Source organism: Pezoporus wallicus, unplaced genomic scaffold (genome assembly GCF_028554395.1).
Source record: "Pezoporus wallicus isolate ANWC-B61680 ecotype Strahan unplaced genomic scaffold, APGP_CSIRO_Pwel_v1 contig_3952, whole genome shotgun sequence".
In the NCBI taxonomy this organism is placed as follows: Eukaryota; Metazoa; Chordata; class Aves; order Psittaciformes; family Psittacidae; genus Pezoporus; species Pezoporus wallicus.
Genome location: NW_026635034.1, coordinates 9,122,157 through 9,143,246, shown reverse-complemented (window position 1 = coordinate 9,143,246; position 21,090 = coordinate 9,122,157). Strand labels below are relative to the sequence as shown.

At 43.6% G+C, this 21,090-nt stretch overlaps 1 protein-coding gene across 1 annotated transcript in view; it reads left to right on the top strand.

Annotated features, from left to right (window-relative positions):
- The first annotated feature begins 4,297 nt into the window (after positions 1-4,297).
- MYO5A (myosin VA) overlaps positions 4,298-21,090 on the top strand; it is a 100,137-nt gene continuing 83,344 nt past the window's right edge. The window contains exon 1 of the mRNA XM_057397629.1: positions 4,298-4,504. Coding sequence (XP_057253612.1) covers positions 4,478-4,504 — 27 coding nt within the window. The 5' untranslated portion in view covers positions 4,298-4,477. The remainder of the gene's footprint in view (positions 4,505-21,090) is intronic.

Sequence of the window (21,090 nt, the reverse complement as noted above, 5' to 3'; positions counted from 1 at the left end):
CATGTCTTGTCTTTACTGTGGTTTCCTAAAAGATATGGGATACTTCGGTATTCTCCATGGAAAATTTCTGGAACCTAAATCTTGGTACTCTGTATCACTAAAAATACAAGTAGGCTTTGGTTTCTAGTATGTTAGACTACAGAATTACTTTAATGTAATCACATTTATATATATTTCAGTGCTTATTTTTCTAATAAGGCAATTAAAAGCTTATTGTTTGAAAACTCCGTAACAGATGATTGTTTTGGTCCCTTGCACTGAGTGAAGGTGATATCTGGGAATTAGTTTGGCATATAGAAGCTTGCATTGCTAAAGACTATTGGCCTGAATGTGGCAGCATTTTCAAGAAATCAAGATGCTGCAAAAAGTCTAACTAATTTTATATTCGGGTTGACTCAGGTGCTGATCTTTGTGCATCTTGAAGATCCATGTGGTATATTTACACGATTAGCTGAGTTGCCAAGGTTGTAGTAACCTTCTGTACTCTGCATCTCTAACTAAGGAGAAAAATGTCTGATTGAAGTAGTGTTATTCAGATACGGTGCTGGGGCAGTGCAAAGGCTGCATGAACACTGGCATCAGTAACCTAAAGTACCTTACCTGAATCTCTGTATGGGGAGTGGCATCAATCTTCAGGCAAAGAGAAACTTTTCAAATATAGGCTTAATGGTCAAATCGCTTTCTAATTAGAGCTGAAGCACGTGCAGTTGCACAAACCTGTGCCCAGAGAAGCTTCACATTTAACGGCTGTGCTCACAGAACATGACCATGTCCTTCAGGGAGGAGGCCAGACTGCAGTAGCTTGTTTGTTTGATGACTGGGGGGCTTTCTGAAGGCTAGATTGGAGGAGCACACAAGTGGGATAAATGTTTTTGTTAATTTAAGGTGGTGTTGGGCTGAATGTGTGGTTTGGTTATTTATTCCTGCTGCAGTACTAGTGAGCCACCCTCTTTCCAGATTCACAGATTTGGCTTCCCAATTTCTGACATTTCTAGATCCAGAGTAACTTGAAATCTGAAAATTTCCATGCATATTCAAAGCATTCATTCCCACTAAATACTATCTTGAAAATGTTTCTGGAGTACAAGCACAGAGGCAGACATACCCTTGAGCTCAAGTGATGTACTTGGAAAAGCAGTAGTTCAGGGACAGGTGACAGAATTGTCAGTGTCATTCTCCGGCAGTACATCTTTGTTACAGTGAGGATGCTGGTTGATCCATGTTCAATAATAAATATCCGTATTTATAGGAGGCACAGAACTCTATTCACTTACTGCTTTGGAAAATACTGACAAAGTCTCCACTGATTTCACAGAATCACAGAATGGTTTGGGTGGAAGGGACCTTAAAGATCATCTGATTCCGACCTTCCTCCTATGGGCAGGGACACCTTCCGTTCAGAGAGATGTTTCTTTGACTTTAGTTTAAAATGGGAAGATGAAATACTTATTGTTTCTGACTTTGTCTAAGTTTAATAACATATTTCAGTTGGGTTTAGCATTTTTTTACTTTACTGCAGAACAGTGTTGTAGCTCCTGTTAAAGAGGACTATGGTTGGATGATGTCAACTTCCCTTGACAGTATTATGGAATAATCAAATGACATCTCCACAGAGACTGGATTCAACCGCTGCTGGTACTTCTGCATTAGCATGGTAGGGTTGCTTCCTTACTGGGTTTGAGTCAAAAACCAACTCTTTGTCGTCCTTGAGTAACAGGATTTTGACTAAATGCACGGCATTGAATTATATGGCTGTAATTACAAGAATGCTTAAATGCAAGAATGGGAACTGGATTCTACTGATCTTCAGGTCTGTTTGCAGGTGGTGGATTTTATACTGTTGAGAAAAATTTGGCTAATGCATCGGAAAGAAAATACATACGTGATGTTCTAGAGACAAGTGAAATCTTCCTAGTGTAGGCATAGATTGAGGCAAGCTTTTTGTATGGAAATTTCATTATGTAGGTTTTGTCTTTTCTGTAAGGCCAGAAAAAAACCTATAGTAAATCGCAAATATTGGTGGGAGAATATGTGCATGGAACAGGATTTTATTTCTTACGTATCTCGTGCATGACATTTCAGAGTTCTTAACTGATAACTGTTCGGTCAGTGCCAGCTGAAACCAGCCCGGTTTGTTTTCTGCAGCTAAAAGTTACAGGCCTAATCCTTGTAGTGTGAGAATATGGGAAAGAGTAAGTGGAGGATTTTAGCCTATGAATTTCTCAGTTAGCTTTGTCTGTCTTTCCAGTGATTAGTTACACCAATGGTCCATGCTGAATATACAAATGCTTTTCTGAGGGAGTGGATAGGCCCATCCACTGTGCCATATAAGCTATCTCATGTTCTTCATATTACCACTACATATTGTTTCTGTGCCTGCAATGAATTCCCTTTCTTGTTTGGCCAACAGAGAATCCACTGCTCACTTGTGGTACAGTGTGACAGTTTGGAGAATTTTTCTGCCACAGCTGAACAGATTATGGATGTAAACATAATGGAACATAGATGGAAGAGAAAAGATAGATGCTTTGTAGTCACTTGTGAAAAAAATTACATAAACTCAATTCATAGGATTATTCCTCTTTCGGTTTGGGGTTGTTTTGTTGTTTTTTTTTTTTTGATTGGCTTCGATTCAGTATAAATTCTTCATGTGGACTGTGTCAGCTACATGAGCTGTACATTGACAGCTCGAATACCCTGGGATATATGCTCTGAAATCAAATGCCATAAATGGTCTTTTTGAAAAGATGCTGTGCAAGACACAAGATGAATCTTGCCAGCAACTGCTTGATGCAGGATATGCATCTTAAAGTAACAATTAGGTAGTCAGTCTAAATGCATTACAAACAGGTTGTTTCTTGGCAACTTTCGGTGCCCCCGATTCCTGTCCTTAATGACAGATTTGAAATCCTGGTTTATACAAATTGTGTCAAATCATAGCGTATTTTGGACTTGGATATCTATTTTTTGCTGGGGCTTATAATTACATTTGGCTTCTGAGCTCCAGCTGTGAATGGCTGATACAATAATCCACAGCCCAAGCAAACTCCTGAAGTGAGTCTTTGAATTTAGAATAGATACAGTGAAGAAAGGGTATTGAATACTGGATGTGAAGCAGCAAACAGAACAGAGGGTCCTGTCCCTTGTGAAAACAAAACAGATTCACGATTCAAACCTACAGATTCTTAGATGAAGTCTGTTAATGGGGAGTGGTTACACTGTTAAATGAACCCCAGATCTCTTTTGTGTTACACATGAAAGATGAGTGGCAGCTTTAGGATATATCTCTCTTTTGACATAGTGCTCATGTGAAGAGCAGCTGTGCAAGCTTAGCCAAAAACCCCACTGCTGACCTGGACAGCAACTTACAGGAATCTGGTCTGGACTCCTTGTAGGAATGAAAGGAAAAGCCAAAAGCAGTTTGGTGGAGTGTGGCAAAAGTCACTGTTTGGAACTTGTCTGTATGTTGGACCACTTGTACTGGTAGGAGGCACTGCTACGGGGAAGAAGGAAAATACAGAAAGGTCATGTAGCTTCAGTTCTGCTGTCAAAAGAACTCTTGGTGTATTGTGAGCTATACAAAACACCCACTAATGATTCATAAAGCAATGAGGTGCCACTTTAAGACCTAGGCAGAACATGGATTATGCTTTTCATTCCCTTTTGACACAGACATTAAAACTTCACAGATATGTGCTGTCACTTCGTGGTGAGAACTGGTCTTGCTTTTCGACAAAACTCTTTTGGGCCCGGTTCTCTTCAGTGTTTTCCGTAGCGTTTTCAATGTAAAGAAGCAATCAATCTGGAAAAGATGGTAAACAATGCAAGGATGGGATCAGGATCAGAGGGAGAACACAAGAAACGGAAAACGTGGCTCTCGGGCAATACATGCAGAAACCCACAATGTGACTAAGGGGGTAGGAGGAAGGATGTCAGCGGGGCTCAGGGAGGCTGCAGCAGGCTGTAACCCAGCAGGCTGAGGGTGCACAGGAGGCTCCTCTCCCAGAGGGTTAGAGGAGGGCGCAGGGCTATCCCCGGCTGCAGGGCGGGTCGCGGACCGCAACTCGAGTAGCGCTGGCTGTGAAACAACAAACCCGAAGCGGCGGTGCAGGAACGAGCGGTAACTGCGCTCTCTGGACAGGCAGCCCAGGGATGCCGCTTCCTGCCCTGGGCGGGAGGAGGCGCGGGCCGGGCCGGGGGCAGCCGGGCGGGTGTCCCGCTGCCAGGGCCCGGCAGCGCGGAACGCAGCGGTCACCGCCGGGGCCCGCGCCGGTGGGAGGCACCGCCCGCCCGCCCGCGCCGCTCCCACAATGCACAGAGCGGCGGCCGCCCCGCAGGTAGCAACATGGCGCGGCGCGCCCGGGCCGCCGCCTGAGCATCCTCCCTCTCGCCTCCTTTCAGCCCTCCCTCCCGCCGCCGCCCTCCGCCTCCCGCCGCCGGGCTGCCGCAGAGGGGCCGCCCGCCCGCGCCCTGCGCCATGGCAGCCTCCGAGCTTTACACGAAGGTAGGGCGGCGGCGGGGCCGGGGGCTGCGCGGGGCGGGCGAGGGGGAGCGCGGCCCGGGCTGGCATCACCGCGCCGAGCGGGGCCAGGCAGGGGCCGGCGCTGCCAACCGCGGCCCCGGCAGACGCCCCGGCGGGAGCCGGCGCCTCTTCCCAGGATGGAGCCGCATCCCGCCGGCGGTGCGTGCTCGGCCCGGTGAGTCAGGGCCCTCTGCTCCCGGGCCGGGCGTGGGGAGGCTGCGGCGGTGTGTGCCCGCAGAGCCGCGCAGGGGAACGGCCGTGCCGCCCGCCCCGGCCTGGGCAGCGGGGACGTGCCGGGAGCGGGCGGGTCAGCCGTCTCCGTAGGGATGCGCCGCTCCTTGCAGCGCCTCGGGTTGGAATGGCCATCCCGTTGCACGCGGGTCTGCGCTGTTCGGCTGTCTCCTTCAGAAACACCGCCCTGCTCCTTGCAGAGAAACCACTTCTACAGCATAGGCGCTTTGATATTAAACTAACCTTTTCGGTGACACTGCACCTTTAGATTGTATTTATTCTCTTGGCAGTCGTTCAGAAGCCCTACAGTCAGCAGTGATGCTGTGTGTGACTCTCATATGCGTTTCAAACAGGCATTTTCCTAATCTTGTTAGCCTTGTGTGTTAGTACCTCATCAGCTTCCACCTGGAAGTAGTTACTGCCCTGAACATCCTGATGATGGCCAAGCCTGCAGATCGATAGCTGTGGAAGTGATTGTTTTCTCCACTAACAATGCATTGTCTTCATCGCTCTGCCTTGATCTGGTGTAAAAAACTGGGAAAAAAGGACAGAGCTCAGTTTCTAAGGGTGGAAGAGTTGACTGGGGTCCCAAGAACTGAGCACCACAGTGCAGCGCAGCAAACTTCAAATAGTTCTGTCAGAAAGCTTGCACAAAGTGTGCTTCATCGAAAGCCATGCCATGCCATCCAGATGCTTGAGCCGGTGTATGACATACTCCAGAATTATCCCCTGTCTAGCTCTTTGTGTGAGGGGGGAAAGGAAACAGGCTTTTTGTTTTGGCATGAATAGTTTACCTTATTTACATTGTATGCAGTGGACAACACATTGACTGTCTATCAGTGCAAATCAAACCAGAGAGTCACTTCAATAGGCTTGACCATATCTGAATAGTGTATTTGTGTAGGAGAGATTGAATGTGAGGAAGTGAGGTGCATGCCTGCACCACCAGAGTGCTAATGCATTAGTGGATATGAGGCATCTTAGTGCCTTGTGTCTCACAGAGAAGCAGCTCTGTTGTCGTTGCAATACAGGATGAAAATTACCATTCTGGTCAAGAGAGAAATGGTGCTGCAGTTGTTCCCAGGCGCCCAATAGGCCTCTATGTGAGGAGTTACATTGGAAAGGTATTCTTGATTCATCTCTCTCTGTGAAGGTTCTTACAGAATTAAGATGCCTCATAAGGAGTTGATCAGAAATACTTAGGTTTTTAATTTCCAACCCTGCCAGACCTTGAATTAATTTCCTTGACTGGTTAAATCCTTTGGTCAGGAGGTGCCCCAAAAATGTGCATGTCCTGTTGTCTTGGGACTGTGTAACAGTAGAAAGCTCAGGACCCCTTGTAGTTCCCAAGGAAGTCATTGCTCTGCATTGGGTGCTGGGATAGGAGAGCTGCAGAGCATTCAAGAGAAATTGTCTGTGCTGTCTTCTTCCCCAGGTAAAGGCAGCATGCTGGTTAAATCACATTCAGTATCTCATCCTTAATTAAGTAACATAAATAATGGATGTAAGGTCATAGCACGCAGAGGTAAAAAGAGCAAATGCAAAGTCAGACAAGCACAGGCATGATCGTCCAGTAGGGACATGCTGGGTGACCAAGGCCAGTGAGATTGCTTCTGTGTTTCACACCAGAGGCTGTTCTTGTCCTCTTCAGAGCCATATGTAGGCACAGAAAGAGCGACTTTTCATCTTTTCTGTATTGGCAGGCAGAGTCAGGATTGTCATTCAGGACAGCTGCTTAAAGCACCAGAGCTTCCAGTATAGCACTGACACTTAACGTATGGTGTTGGCATAGAACATGCTGGCAAGCAAGGTAGGGTCTGTCATTACTGGCTGTCTAAGTGCATGTGCCCCCCCTGGAGCAAAGAGCCTGAGAGCTCTCTTAACTGGAAGCCCATGTCCCAGCTCGCCCGAGTTGCTCAGGTAGCTGTGTTCGTGTGAGTTACTTGGAAACAGTTGGCAGAATTACGTCAATGACTGGATGGCCAGTGTTGCAAGAAGGTTGTCAGCATCTCTGCAAATGTTGTCTGAGAATAGGAGACATGGACCTTGTATTTCAGCTGTCGTTTGTGGAAGTGGGGCTCTCTGCTATATGCTTCAGTGTGTCCAGTTTTGCTAACATGCACTGGTGAGCCTTCTAATCTGGTTCCTTTGCATGGCAGTGTAAAAGTAGCACCCATTGTCCCAACCGTGTGCCACCTTGAAATAGCGTAAAGGAGCTTTTATTTTCCCAAGCTAAACTCTGTTTTGTTAGGAACTAGCAATGCACAATTTTGAGTCACTCCTGTGAAAATCCTGTTCCTTGATTCATCCAGGTGTATGTCTAAACTCGGTGACCTCATTGTGTAGGCAGCCTCTTTGTTGTGTATGGTTATGGTTAATCTGGAAATTGGATTTAAGTTAAAGGACTTGCTCTGGCACACTCACAAGATAGTTATGAACAACGGGCCCAAACCGTGCCTGACTTTATATCCTGTGATGCTGTGGGTACAGACCCTGCTTGAAGGCATTAGCTTCAGTTGTGGGATGCAGCAGTTTAAAACTGCTCCATGGGTTATATCCTGGGCATTCCTATTTAAAATATTATGCCTGTGAGCTCTCTTTAACTTGTCCCACTGGGCATCTGTCACTGGCAGGTTGGTGGTTCTGCCGTAAGATCATTTCTGAAAGCTTTGGTTCTTTGACTTTGGAAACAAACTTGGGAGAATCTCTCTCTGTTTCCTGTATCACCATAGCCCTGCTGAGTTGTGATCAGATGTAGCTGATCAGCATTTCAGTAACTGTTGACCTACTTGTACTGATCCATAAAAATTGATAGGGACAATCTAGGCCATGTGTCGGTTCCTGTTAGATGTAATCTGCTTTCCTTGGAAATTAAGAACAAGTGAGAATGCTTTGCCTGGACATGGAGCTCATCTGACTTCTCTGCACTGGCTGAACTGCCATGTTTTGTGTTGCACATCTTTGTGAGCTTTAGATGTGTAAAACCAAGCCCCAGCACCTGTACATGAAAATTAACAAATCAGATCAGATCGCTGTGTTTATTTCACCTCTGTTAAAGTCAGAGTGAAGAGTTGACATTCAGTCATTTCTGTCCTCCGTCTCTATCCCTTTTTGCCTGGGTTTGAGGTGTTTCTGTTTCAAGCCATGCTTTCCTAGAGCATGCTGCTTTGCCCTCCTGGGATTTCTGTTTCGGTTTTGTATGGCTGTGCACAGCACACTTTATTTATTTATCTGTGCAGTCAGACATTCATTTATTTTCATTCTTGCTGCTACCAATACATTCCTCCTGTTCCAGTATTTTTGAGATTAGGGGCAGGAGGCTCCAGCCAGCTCACTCCTAACTTAGGGCTTAAGCCAATTTCAGTTAAAGTGAGTGGCAATATTCCTCTGAACACAGAGCAATCAGGAAAGAGTTTTGTGGGTGAGCACCATCTGGGCAAGCTGAACTCGGTACCTGACCTTCAGTCCTGCTGCCCTGTCCTTGAAATGGTTCAGTTTGAGGTTTATGAGCAGTAAATTAAGTTAGGGAAGTGTCAGAGGGAACTGCATAGAACAAAACACTGCTTGTGGACTCCCCAGCATCCCAAGGAGCCCTTTCTTGCTTTCCTGGGGCTGTTTGCAGGCAGCTGCTTCTGTGTGCAGTGTTATGAAACTTGGTCCTCGGTCCAGTTGTGCCAGGTCCTTACGAACAAAGATGGCAAAAGGCAGATTTTGACCAGGTTATGGCTCATCTTGGGTATGTCAGTGGTACATAGGGAGGGAAATACAGCAAAAAAACAGCTTGAGCGTGAGAGAAAATACAACTATTGCCAAATTTCTGTGCTTATTAATGGGCTTTTTTGGTGGGTTAAAACCCCCTGCCTTAATGATATAGTCTTGTATATTGCCATTCAAACTATTGCATGTGACATAAGTGTTTACTAAGCATTAAACGGTAACCACTTGTCTCAGTAGGTCTTTGCTTTGTTCTTCCAGAGCCATGCTGCCCTGTAATGCAGAGATGGGTGTCACTCATCTCCACGCATGACCTGGGCATCCTGCTCTTACCTCTGAGTTGGACCCATGTGGTTTAGAGCAGAAAGACTGTTGCAGAAATCAGATGTTTACTGTCAATTTCACATGAAAATGACAGAGATGTCATTTACATTGTATTTTTTTAGCTGTATCTGTGTCTCTTCTAAAAAATACAGCAGAAGAGGGGATATTTCAGTTGCTTTTCTGCTTCAGGGACCTGCTGTGCCACTAGAGCAAACCTGATGGCAACTCTGTGGCAGCTCCCAGCTTTGCACCAGCTCTATTCCTATTGCCTTTAAAGTGGAGGTGCTGGGGATGTAATTACCTAACAATACTTGGTTTGCCCTAACCTGGGCATTTTATTATGCTTTTGTAAGAAGTTTCCTGGAGTTGAATGCCAACCAGAGCAGCCCAAGAAGCTGAAAAGCCTCTTGGCTTTCTAACAGCAGCTTTGTGACATGTCAGCAATCCAGCCTTCTTGTTAAAAGAAAGTGTGAGCCTTGGGAAACAAGAGGAGCAATGGCTTGACTCAGAGCCCCTGGGTGCTGAGCGCGGCCGCAGGAGGAAATGAAACCACCCTGGGCAGGCCGGTGGGGCCTGAGAGATAGCAAGCTGTTTGTGAAAGCTGCTCGCAGCACACAGATAGTGTTTGGGAGGGTGTTTTTGGGAGGCCTACTCAAACACTGAGAGTGTAGCATTGTTGGGAGCTGCTTTTGGGGACAGGAGGTCACAGCTTCATATTCAAAAATGTATTTTTTTTAATCTTTTTTTTTGTTGCAGACCTCATCTTTAAAGTTGTGTGAATTGTTATATGAAAAATAATTGTGAAGGTCCTATTTATAATAATTGGTCTTATTTTTCTCTTAATTCGGGTATCATGTTAAAACATTTACCTAATAATATTAGTGGATTGTGTGGGAATCTCCCACAAACTGTCATCAGGAATCCTTGCAGAATAATAGTGTCTGTATGCTGAGCTGCCACTGGTTATTTACAGTCTGTTTCTACTGCAGTGATTTTATAGTGTGTGCCAGATGGCTTAGGTAATGGATTACTATTATTTTTTAGAGAAATAAATGAAGAGATAAAGTGCTGTCAAGCTCCTGCTGTGTCAGGAAATGCATGCAATGACCACTGTTATCTTCTGGTGAGCCACAGAGCTCCAGGTTGAGTTGGAAGGGACCAAGCGGCTGGTCAGGCAGATGCATGGGGCTCATCCTGGGGCCTTGCGGAGTTCTAATAACAAAGAAATTTGTCTCGCTCTTTAATGAGACTCATTGTTTAACCTTTGTAGGACTAAAGAAAGCATTTTTGTTATTGAGATTTGCTCATTGAACCAGTTGAATCGGAGGAAGTCACATAACCGTCCAGTATCACAAGGTTTCACTGTTTCTGGATGGTCTATTTTTAATAGGATTTAAAAAAAGCAAGAAGTGATAGGTTAATTGTAAATGGTGCTTCTGCTGTGAGGGAAAAGTAGTGCTCAGTTGGCAAGTCTGCTGTCCTGTGGGTACCAGTGGGATGGTGCCTGGATTTCTGGCAAGTCAGAACAGCATCTGCAGCTGACCTCAGAGGAGCCAGCAACTTGGGGTGTCCTACAGGGACATTGAATTTGGATTTCATTACTTGAAAACACAAAGAATACATTAAACAAATACCTGACTACTTGAAGCGTTGCTTGTATTACTGGAGTCTGTGATGCATGCATGTATATATGAGCATATGTACAGACGTTGCTGGTTTGAAAGGCATCTTGGCTAGTGGGAAGTAATGGACTCAGTTTCACTTTGAGCTCCAAAAGCAGCAAGAGCTCCTCTGATACAGTGGGTTTTATGCCTTTTGATTAAAGGCAGCTTAGCTTGGTTTGCCTGAATGAAGTTAGGGATGAGCAGAGTCTGAACTCTGCTTGGTTGGGTTTGATTTTGTACGCTTGAAGGCGCAGAGGTTAACTCTGATCCAGTTTTGTGCTTGCTGGAGTGGAGCAGTGTTTACTACTGTCTGTATCGTGCTGGACTCTGGTAGTGAGTATTTGTACAGTTGGGCCTGAGGCCAAGAAATGGTGTTTGGCCAAGGCTATTGTTCCGGCTGCTCCATCAGCAAGCTACTTGAATGAGTTGCAGCAGCTTGCTCACCTTCTGCTTGTCTTCTCTGCTGCTGAAATAGCAAGGAAGAACTCTCTATTTACCCTTAATAATAGATGGTTCTTGTTGCAGAAAATATGGTGTTAGGGTCAGACTAAAGCTGTGGCTCTTGGAAATATTCATCATGTCTGTGACTTTGACTTTTTCCTCAAACTATGTCTTTCTCCTCAAGTTATTTTCATAGACCAGAGCCCCATTCCTGATACACCACAACAGAGGCATGTTTTTGTTTGGGGGTGATGATGCTCCTAAGAGATTGATTGGTTTAAATTAGTACCAAAACTTTCAAGTAGAAATGCATTAGGCACTGAATTAAATCTGGTATCTAAATGGCCTGGGAGATAGAGAAAATTCAAACCATGTTGAATTCAAAGGCTCTTTGTACAGTAAGTTTTTCCTTTTGTTGGCTTTGCTTTTGAGCTGCATCCAGGATGGAGTGTTGTATGATTGGGTTGCTAAGGCCTTGTCTACCAACACTAATAGCAAGGCTTTTAGTGACTTCCTGGCAGAGAGCAGCTCTTTCATGTCGGTGCCAGTCCATGCTCTATGCCACTCTTAGGACTGCATCATTTCCTCCTGTTCTCTGTGTTGCTTGGCTTTGCTTAACCCTGGGTTTGCTTAAGCCTGATACTGCAAAAAATTATCCTTATTCCATGTGAGTAATCACATTGCTTAATTCATGCTTTGAAATCAAGCATGTAAATCTGAAAGATTGGGCCTTTTATTCTTGCTTTCCTCTTATTGCAGGGCATGACTGCTGTTGTATACCTGTTCAGAGTAATTTGTGCAGGAAAACAAATTAAAACATATCCTGGGGATGTCGTCTTGTTGAATTCTTTGTGTTAAGCACTGTGTATGCAGTGTTGCAGTAGGTTAGTCACTTAAAACCCAGTTTTAATGTTTAATAGCAAGAGTATATTCAGGACTAGCTTCTGCTTTAAGGACACTCACCATCTCGGGGACATAGCGGTTCCACTCATCTTATTTTAGCATAGCCCACTGTCTCAGAGTGCTACAGACAGCAGCCTGATGTGAAATTCTATGTGAGATGGATAACCTGAGCTGCCTAGCACTGCACACATGTGAAAAGCACCAGAGATACAGAGCTGATAATCTTGGTGGTTTGGGATCTTCCTGTTCCTGGCCTTCCGGGTCATAACCCCCACTTTTTCTGTCACAATACATCTGCTTTGATGCCTGCTCTCAGTTAATCACAGTATTCAGGAGTTTTATTTGTATGTATCAGTATATATACAAATGTAAAAAAAATCAGTGCTGGCTAAAAGCTTTGTTGTTTTTTTTTGTTTCTTCTGCTTGTTTGTTTTTAAAAGAATACCAAGTACTTGGTGTGATTACATTAGGGGAGTGCTGCTCTTGCTGAATTCTGGGCATTAGGCGGCTGGAAGGTCAGCACAGGAAACATTAGGCACTACTAATAAAGTTTCACTCTTACTGTATGTCTGTGGGTTGCACATATTGATCCAACTTTTAATGTATTAGTGAATTTTAATGCAAATTCTGAAGAAGGTGAAAATGGATTACTTATAAAAGTATATAAATATAAATATGAAATATATATTATAAATATATATAAATTTATACATAATATATAAATATATATAAAATATAAAATTACTTATAAATAAGAGCAGAGATCTTGTGTCTTTACACCATCTGTTCTCCTTAGTGGCGTGGATTTAATTTCTTTGCCCTGTTATTCAGGAACAATAGCAAGAATTGTCACAGATCTTTTCCTAAATACTAATGGCGTGCAGGTACTGAAGGCTGGGGTAAAGCTTCTTAAAATGTTAAGGGAGAAGAAGGTACAAACCCTGACATCAAATAAGTTCGAATGAGGGGTCACCGTGCTGTGAAGCATTCTGAGGGAGCAGCATGAAGATGACACTGGAGGAGAAACAGTCAGGGATGCAGAGTGCAGCTGTGCCTGCAGGGTCATCTTTGAGGCTGTTACCTGCCTGCTGCTTGGAGAAAGTTGTGGTTATTTTATGAATATCTTGAAAGCTGTTGCATTTCCCTCATTGCTCATTGAGTCTTCATTTCTGCCTCTTAACATCACTTCAGGTGTGGCTGTTGGTAGGGCTGTAAGGGTGATTCATATAGGATAAAAAGTGCCGAAGTGCCACTGGTAATTAGCAGAAGTGACTTGTTGAGTTTATTTAGCTCTTAGGAGACAGTGAGGATGGTTAAGAGCAGACTCTTCCAGGCTACTTAAATACACTGTGGTCTGATAAGAGCCCTTGCTTTACAGTTAAATGTAAAGGCTAATGCAGCATTGCTTTGAAGAGCTCTGTCTTTGTAGTAGGTAACACGGGGGGGGGGGGGGGGGGGCAGGAATAATATGATGTGTGACTTCTTGTGTCAAGTTTCCCAAGATTGCTGTATGGTTAGATGTAAACTGCACGTTTCTCTCCTGTATTCTCCTAAATACAGGAGAACAGAGACTTCTCATCTGAGTGACTTTCATACTCATATGGTCTCTTTTTTGTAAATGGATATGAAAACCCATGAAGTCTTGCTGCAGTTTACTGACGGTGGCTTTGAGTTGTTCCATTTGATTATCACAAGACAAGAGTTTTGCAATTACTTTGTGATTTACAGGAGGATGCTCTTGCTCTTTGTAGCACAAGAGTGTAAAAATACTATGAGTTGGTCTAACAATGCAGGAATTCATTGCCCCAACATGGCTTGTCACACGTTACTCTCTGCAGACTCCATGGGTTATTCATAAGTATCTTTAAAGCAGATGACCTCAGTTGTTTTGCTGAGGAAGCCAGACAGATTCCCAAGTTGCCTTATGAGTTAGTGTACACCAATATAAGAAATATGGAAGTATTTTCCATGGAGATTGAGCCCATTTTGCCTGGAAGTGAAACACCAACTGCCTCTGAAAGAGCTGAAAATCTGTGTTACAAGAGATACAGGATGGAAATAGATGGTTTAGACTGTATGTATGTGAAAGTAAGTGAAATGTTTGTTTTTTCTTGGGTTTAAGATAGGTGACGGGTGTACAGCCAAGCATATTATAGTTTATTAGTACAATGGTTTATTAAGGTTTAAAGTAAGTAGAGTTTTGGCTTACGATCTGGAATACACAAGGAAGACTTTTTCAGACATGCCAGACGATAATGTCATTGTTTAGGACATTGTCTCCCTTAGAGAAATCTTACATGAGGAGAAGCATTTGCAGAACTTGTTAGAATTTGATGTCAGAGTGCTCTTTTCCTTGTGACAGTCTTATATACTGGAAATACAAAGGCTATATAGGCATGTTGCAAACAATCAGATAGAGATCTCTTCTTGCACAGAATAGAAGTGGGATAGTTTCTCTAGGGCTGAAAGAATAGAAGTGGGATAGTTTCTCTAGGGCTGAATGTAGAATATGATTTCCAGCTATTGTGAAAGGCATTAATTTCTCCTCCAAGACAGAGGTGTTTTCTGTAATTTCTCATGTTAATTGAGGTTAGAATTGCAGTGAGGAAATGGGCTGGACCAGGCAGCACTCGGGAGCTGGTGGTGCTGGTGCTTGCAGCCCTGTTGTGACTCCTGTGCATGCATTTACATCCCTTTGGGGATGTATGGGAGCAGGGCTGAGGGTTGCAGGGGAAGAAGTGCAGCTGCTCTCGCTGGGGAGTTCCTGAGAGCAGCATTGGCCTTAACCCTAGTTCTGCTTTCGCAGCTTCCCCTGGCTCTTGTGGAAGCTCATGTGGGAGGTTTAACTGCTGGCTGGTTTGAAGTTGGAGCTTGAGGGCTGGTTCATAGCTGGTCATTCTGGTTTCCTCGCGTGGGGACTTTCTGTTTCCCATGAAAGCATGGTGGGAATCAATATAACCTCACTAGATGTGCTTCACTCATGTCAGGTCGTTGTTATATAACATGGCAGAAAGGTGTCTGTGGTGTGGACTTGACCGTAATGACAAAGTTACGTTCTGGGTTAGCTGAGTAAAACTAGTTTTCCCTGAATAAGTCTAGCTCAGTCAGAAAAAGCTCTGTTTCAATGATAGAACCTCAAGCAGGTGTTTTACTTTCAGTGTGACTATGTTTTTGGGGGAGAGCAGGGGTTAGGATTAAGTAAAAACTAAAGAATGCTGTTTAGATTGGAGCTCAACTTTACAGAGAGATACTTGGAAAAGTACATTCTTATCTACTACCAACATTTATGCCAAATAGCTTTCCTTTCATTTTTAACTTTTGAGTTAAGCTTTCACAGTTAAGTCGTCAATGTTCCATACACCAGATGCTTTACAGATACCAGAAAACTTAGCTTTATTTCACCTCTGTGAGCCAGGTGATAGTTATGGCTCCACGACTTTTTCCTCAATAACTTCTTGTTTCAAACCCCAGTGCTGCAGCAGGGCACGGCGCAGTGCATCTGCCCGATCAATACAACCCTTTATTTCCCCTTCCTGCCTAAGCGAGTGCCAGATACACCAAATAGTCTCATGGCAGTGATGCAGATGGCTCCGCGCTGAAGCGGGGACACCGAGACAAAAGACAGCGCTTCCTCTCTCTGCGTGTAGGAGCCCAGGATGAAGAACCAGCTGCAGCCAGTGCTGTGAGCCCCTTCTGTCCTCGAGCAAAACTTGGGCTGTGCTGCGTGTTGTGAGAAACGAATCAGTTCCCCTGGGTACTGTGGGCGAGGTTTCTGGAGACTGGTGATTTGTAAGATCTTAAATCCACTCCAGAACATTTCATTGTGTGACATCAGCAAGTGAAAACATGAGGGTCCGGACTGAATTTGTACCAGTGGCCTGAAAGTAATACGTATTTCAGCATTTAGGTAATGATGCTGTGCAGTCTGTGTTATGACTTGCATCATCTTAGTGTTAAAACAAAACCACTCTTTTCATTTGCCCTCATGGTATTTGTTTTCTTGAATCTTGAATTCTGGCACCCATGATGTTAATCATGACACTTTGAATGGGGGGCTTTGTGTATTCTCTAAGTATTGGCTTTTAAGAAGTTCTTAAATCGGAGTATTTTTGTAATATACCCACAACATTCACTGTAAACACACATGAAACTGTGCACCCTTTCCCTAATATTCTTTTTTCAATACGTCTCATTGGCTTAATATCCAGGCCGCTCTTCTAAAACTCTTGTAACGTCTTTTTCAGGTTGCATGGATTAGGGGTTTTAAGGCAGATTTATAATTCTTTTTGAAATCACTAGCATATAATTCAGTGCTGGCCTTCATTGTGGTGTTACGGCTCAAAATGCATTGCAGTGTATGCCTGTCTGTGTGGGCATGACTCCAAATGAAGTTTTATGTGAATATTTCCCTGTCGCTCAGTCTGGGGTAGGTGTCACGCTTCTGCTTGATGTTTTCCCTGACCTTATTGTGGTTATTCAGCTGGTTTGTCTCAAGTAGCGACCAAAACATTGGTGGGTTTGATGTAGCTGTAATTGCCGTCTTCCTGAAGATCTTTCAGAGTCGCCTTCATTCCTTTGACAGGTCTGGAAATCAAAACTGTTTCCAACAGTATTGAAACAGTTGAAAATATTTTCTTAAGCATTGATTTTTTTGGTTTGAATATCCATTTTCAAGCCTGATTTACTTTAAATGACTGTTTCTTGATCAGTGTGCTGCCCTGAATGGGAATGGTATACTGCAGCAAGTAAAGTAGAAGTACTGGTGTTTCACCATTGTTTTAATGTGGGTTATTGCACTGCAGGTTTGCTGATGACTGGTGATGTGTGAGGAGCCCCGCAGTCAGACAGGGCAGGTGGGGAGCTGCAGGGACAGTAGTGCAGGACATCATCACTCCTTGTTGTACTACATAAGCTCTAGGCAGTGGTGGGGGTGTAGGGAAGCGTGTAGCTGCACTTCCCATTTAACACCTTTGTCCAGGCCTGCCCCAGTCCTGTTTGTGAAACATGATTTATTTTTCAGTAATTGACAGTACAGCCTTAGTTAAGCCCTGTCAGAAGCATCATGTGGACAACTTCATGGTGTACCCAGCAGCGCTGCATGTGATGTCCCATTGCTGTCCAGTGGCTTTCTGTGGTGGGTGCTGCTGGCATCATCACAAGATGAGCGATGATCACAGCATACAAGGTGGTCACCGCGGCTGAAGGTGGAGAAGAGCCTGTGAAAGAGGGTCTGTGAAACACGACAGGAGCTGACAAATGCTGTTCCTGCGTGCAGCGGCTTATAGTGAAGTATTGTCTGGGTTAATAATGACTGAGTATAAACCAGATCTGTCTCTCTCAGTATGACATTCTGTAGAGGGTAAGTGCAGTCAACATGGAATGTAGAAAGTTATGGTTTTAAAGATGAAAATAATTCACAACTTTTAAACAGTTCATGTGTGTTAACTCCTTAAAAACGTGCCTTACAAAAATTTTATCAACTACAACCTGGGAATGTAACTGTTCTTTGAGAGATTTGATAGTTTAAGGTAAAACACTGAGTTTTCTGGCCTTGATGTCAGACCCAGTGCATAGATTTGCAGGGTGATGATTTCCTCTGAATTGCAGTGGAAAGGTTGCTAAAATTGTAATAGTTCAAGAAATTTTAAAAAGTCTACATTTGTGTTTGCTGACCAGGGTTGCCGGTAGCAGCATGTGTACGTATCCTGTGTTGGGGATTTAGCTTTTCTTGTGTCGCTTGAAGCAAGGTGAAGTTTCAGGTAAACAGAAGTCAACAGACATTTTCCCAAGGTGTAAATCTTGCTGCAGTGATTCTTTGTGGCGTACCAACAGTTTCTGATTGTACCTTGTACAATCAAGGTGTGTATGGCAAACAACGTGCAAGTTGTTTTCATTTTACAAGGCACCAGGCCCTAAATGCAAAGAATCCCTTATCGAAATGCTTAAAAGAAAGAAGGAAAGGCACTTTGACTTGCATCTGCAAACCCAATGCCAGTCGCATTGCAGGCTCGTGGTGGTGGTGTCTTGGGGCGAAGCTCAGTCACCACTGTCCCCTGGATGCTGTTTGGGAGCTCTGCATGTGACTGGTCAGGGAATTCCCACAGGTCAGAACAACACGAGGCTTCTGATCTTCCTATTGGGTAAATGAGCTATGTGAGGTTGTTTTTCAGATAAAACATTAATAGAAATTGTCACATGTATTTTCATGATGGAAATGTCTCTTTAGATTAACACTTTCTAAATGCCAGGCCTTAAACTGTACAAGAGGTATGAGGTATATAAATGGCTGTTGCTGAGCAACAAGAGAGAAAATATGCTCCATGCCCCAAAAATGCTGCTGCCTTTAAGAAAACTGATGATTTTTGTTTTGATTCTTTTGCAAAGTTAATGATGCCATTTCCTTCAGGCCATAAGAAGAATTGAGATGGGTACTGCAGCAGCCTGCTTGTCTTGGAAATGCTCTAATGTCCGATCCTGCCTGGTTACTTGGCCTTTTTATGAAAGGAGGGTAAAGTCTTGTCTTTCTTTTCAGAGTGCAGCCTCAGCAGCAGTTTGTTGGTATAAATGCAGTCCTTCCTTGGGACTGCCTGTGTATCACAGGGCAGATAGCAGAAATTTTAGTGGCTTCAGCAGTGGAAGAAATGGGACGTCCTCTCACCTTGTGTGTGAGTGATCAGGATCTCTTTGTGGTGATCCAGGTTGGTTAAGACTTGTGTTTGACCTGTTACTCACCTGGCCGTGCATCTGCTTATGGGGTTAATATGAAAGCTAAACTTTTCTGTTTTAAGTGTTCCTAGGCTCAGTATTATTATCCATGGTGGTGGTGCTGTAAACAAGTATAGGGGAGAAGATAAAAGCTGAAAGGAAATTATTGTAATAGCATCAAATTATGTTTTCAGAGCAATCCCATCCGAGGAAATCACACAGCTCAGAAATCCTTTTCTAGTGAGTTCGCATTTTGCACAGATCAGTTCAACACTTTTGTAGTGAGAACATTTACAGCGTTGCTCTCTGGTTTGATATTGCACCTTGCTAGCACAGACACCTCTCTTTTTCCAGCCTAATAATGCAGCCTGCTCTCCCCAGGTGGCCGTGTTCAGTTAGCAACAGGTTCAACACTGAATGACTTCGGTCCAATTTGGCTTTGACTTTCATCAGCTGTTGCTGTTCCACCAGCTCCTTCAGCTACTGCTGCCAGAATTGATGGTGTCTCTTTGATGCAGACATCACTGAGCTGGCTTATTCCTACTCAAACCTGAGGTCATTCTAGAGAGAGAGAGGCGCAGTGCCTCTTGTAAGGTTCTCATGGTTAACGCCTGAAAGACCCTGGGTTTTGAGGCTGTCTGTAAATAAATAGCTGATCTTGGCTAAAGTGAATTCTCATACAGGTTCACTTGCATGGGTAGATCTTGCTGAGAAACTGGGGACAGCTCTTTTTGAGTTGAAATTTTCCTTTTTAGGATGTAGATAGTTTCATAAACTATTTCAGCTCTTATCAGAAGAGCTGCCAAGCTGGGAAGATAGCTGTGTCTGCTTCTGCAGTGTTTGTGGTTGTGTAAGGGAAGTAGAAAACTGTTTGACTGCTGGAGCGACAGCTGAGCCGCCTGCATTGCTAATTCTGTTCTGTCAGCAATGTCAATTAGTACTTCAAGAGGTTAATATCTCAGAAGAGAGGCTTTGTGAGTCATATGATCTTATTTGGTAGATAATTCTTATAGTCTGCTGATTTCTTCATGTGATCTGAGGCAAGAAATCATGAGGTATGACAGAATATTGCAATTTCCGATTATATTTTCTCATTATATGAAACTAGTAATACAGCCCGCTTTGTGACCCACCAGTAAAAAATGGAAGCTTCTCCCTCTGTTTCTGCTGTGAACTCTTTTAAAGAGTTACTAATAGTGTAGATACCACTAAGCCATTGCCTTTCAGCAGCCCTGCTTGACCTTTGTTGAATAGGTATTCCATACTTCGTGTGATTTTGGAGGTGGTGGAGGTTTTTTGTGTTAGCCTGCTGAGACTGGAAGAGAGTTTAGGGAAGAAACTGGGTTTGAAGTAGTCCGGTCAATACTCAATTAATTATTTGTTTTCCTTCTGAATCCAGGCATATTTCATCTACATGCCTTACATTGTCATTCTAATGTAAAATATCATTTGGTGCCTTTCCTTGAATAAATTGTACTGTTATATCCCCTGTCAGCAGTTTTATGCTGGTGGTTCAAATTTGCATTGAACTATTGCAGAGGAAGGCATTCATTGATCAGAATCAAGCACAATTTCACTGAGGTTCATTTGATTCTTGCTGCAATTTTTATTGTCATTTCAGTGCTATAATTTTAGAATTTATTGTCATTTTTAGGCTAGAATTTCCTTCCCTTTTTAGAGGGCTGATTTGTAAATTAGTGTCTCTACAAGTTTATCATATTTTAGTATTAATGTAGTCATAAACTTGATTTTATATACTAGTAGATAAAGAGGGGTGAATGGACGACAGTAAGATAATTCCCAGGAAAGAGGCCCTCAGTTCTGTTTGCACCAGTGGTGGTGCTTTAATCTCTGCTGTAGGATTGAATCCCATTAAAGGCTAGCCAGCAATGGGATTTTACCACCGATTATATAAAAGACTGAAAATCTTATGTTGCAAATCGTTCTGCTAAATTAAGGAGGTGAGAGTGTTGTGAAATGATTCAGTTCTTATAAGAAGGAACATCTCTCTCTCCTCCCACCTCTGTGTTTTACCAGGTGTTTTCTTTGGCAGGGATTTAAGGCTAGGCAATGAAAAGCTACAGCTTAGCGCTCATAGGATGACTTCAGTATCTGTGGGGTTATGTCATGTGGAAGGTTCAGCTGTCTGTAGTAAACTGGGTTAGAACCCAGTTTCTATGGTGATCTGTTTCCTTCTTTCCCTTTCCCTTCTCTAGACAGGAGAAAATGTACAGTTTCAGCTGAATAAATTAAAGGTGCCTATTTCACACTGGCATAGATCATGCAGTTAGAAACTGCTATGCAGCATTTGCTGCCTGAAGTTAACAGTGTTTGTGTCTTAGAAGGCTGCTGCTTTTTTTATATCAGGAAACTTTTCTTTGTGTAGCCTAGAGGAAACCAGCCTGCTAACCTGTTTTGCCAGACAGTATTTAAATGCTTTCCTCTTTCAGATTACATTTACTTTGCTTTCTCTTAATTCCTGTGATGAACGGGAAATAACATCCATCAGAAATGTTGAGGATGGGGAACTGCTGCTATAACTGGGGTGGGGGAAAACCTCAGCAAAGTGTGGTAGACATTCAGTCT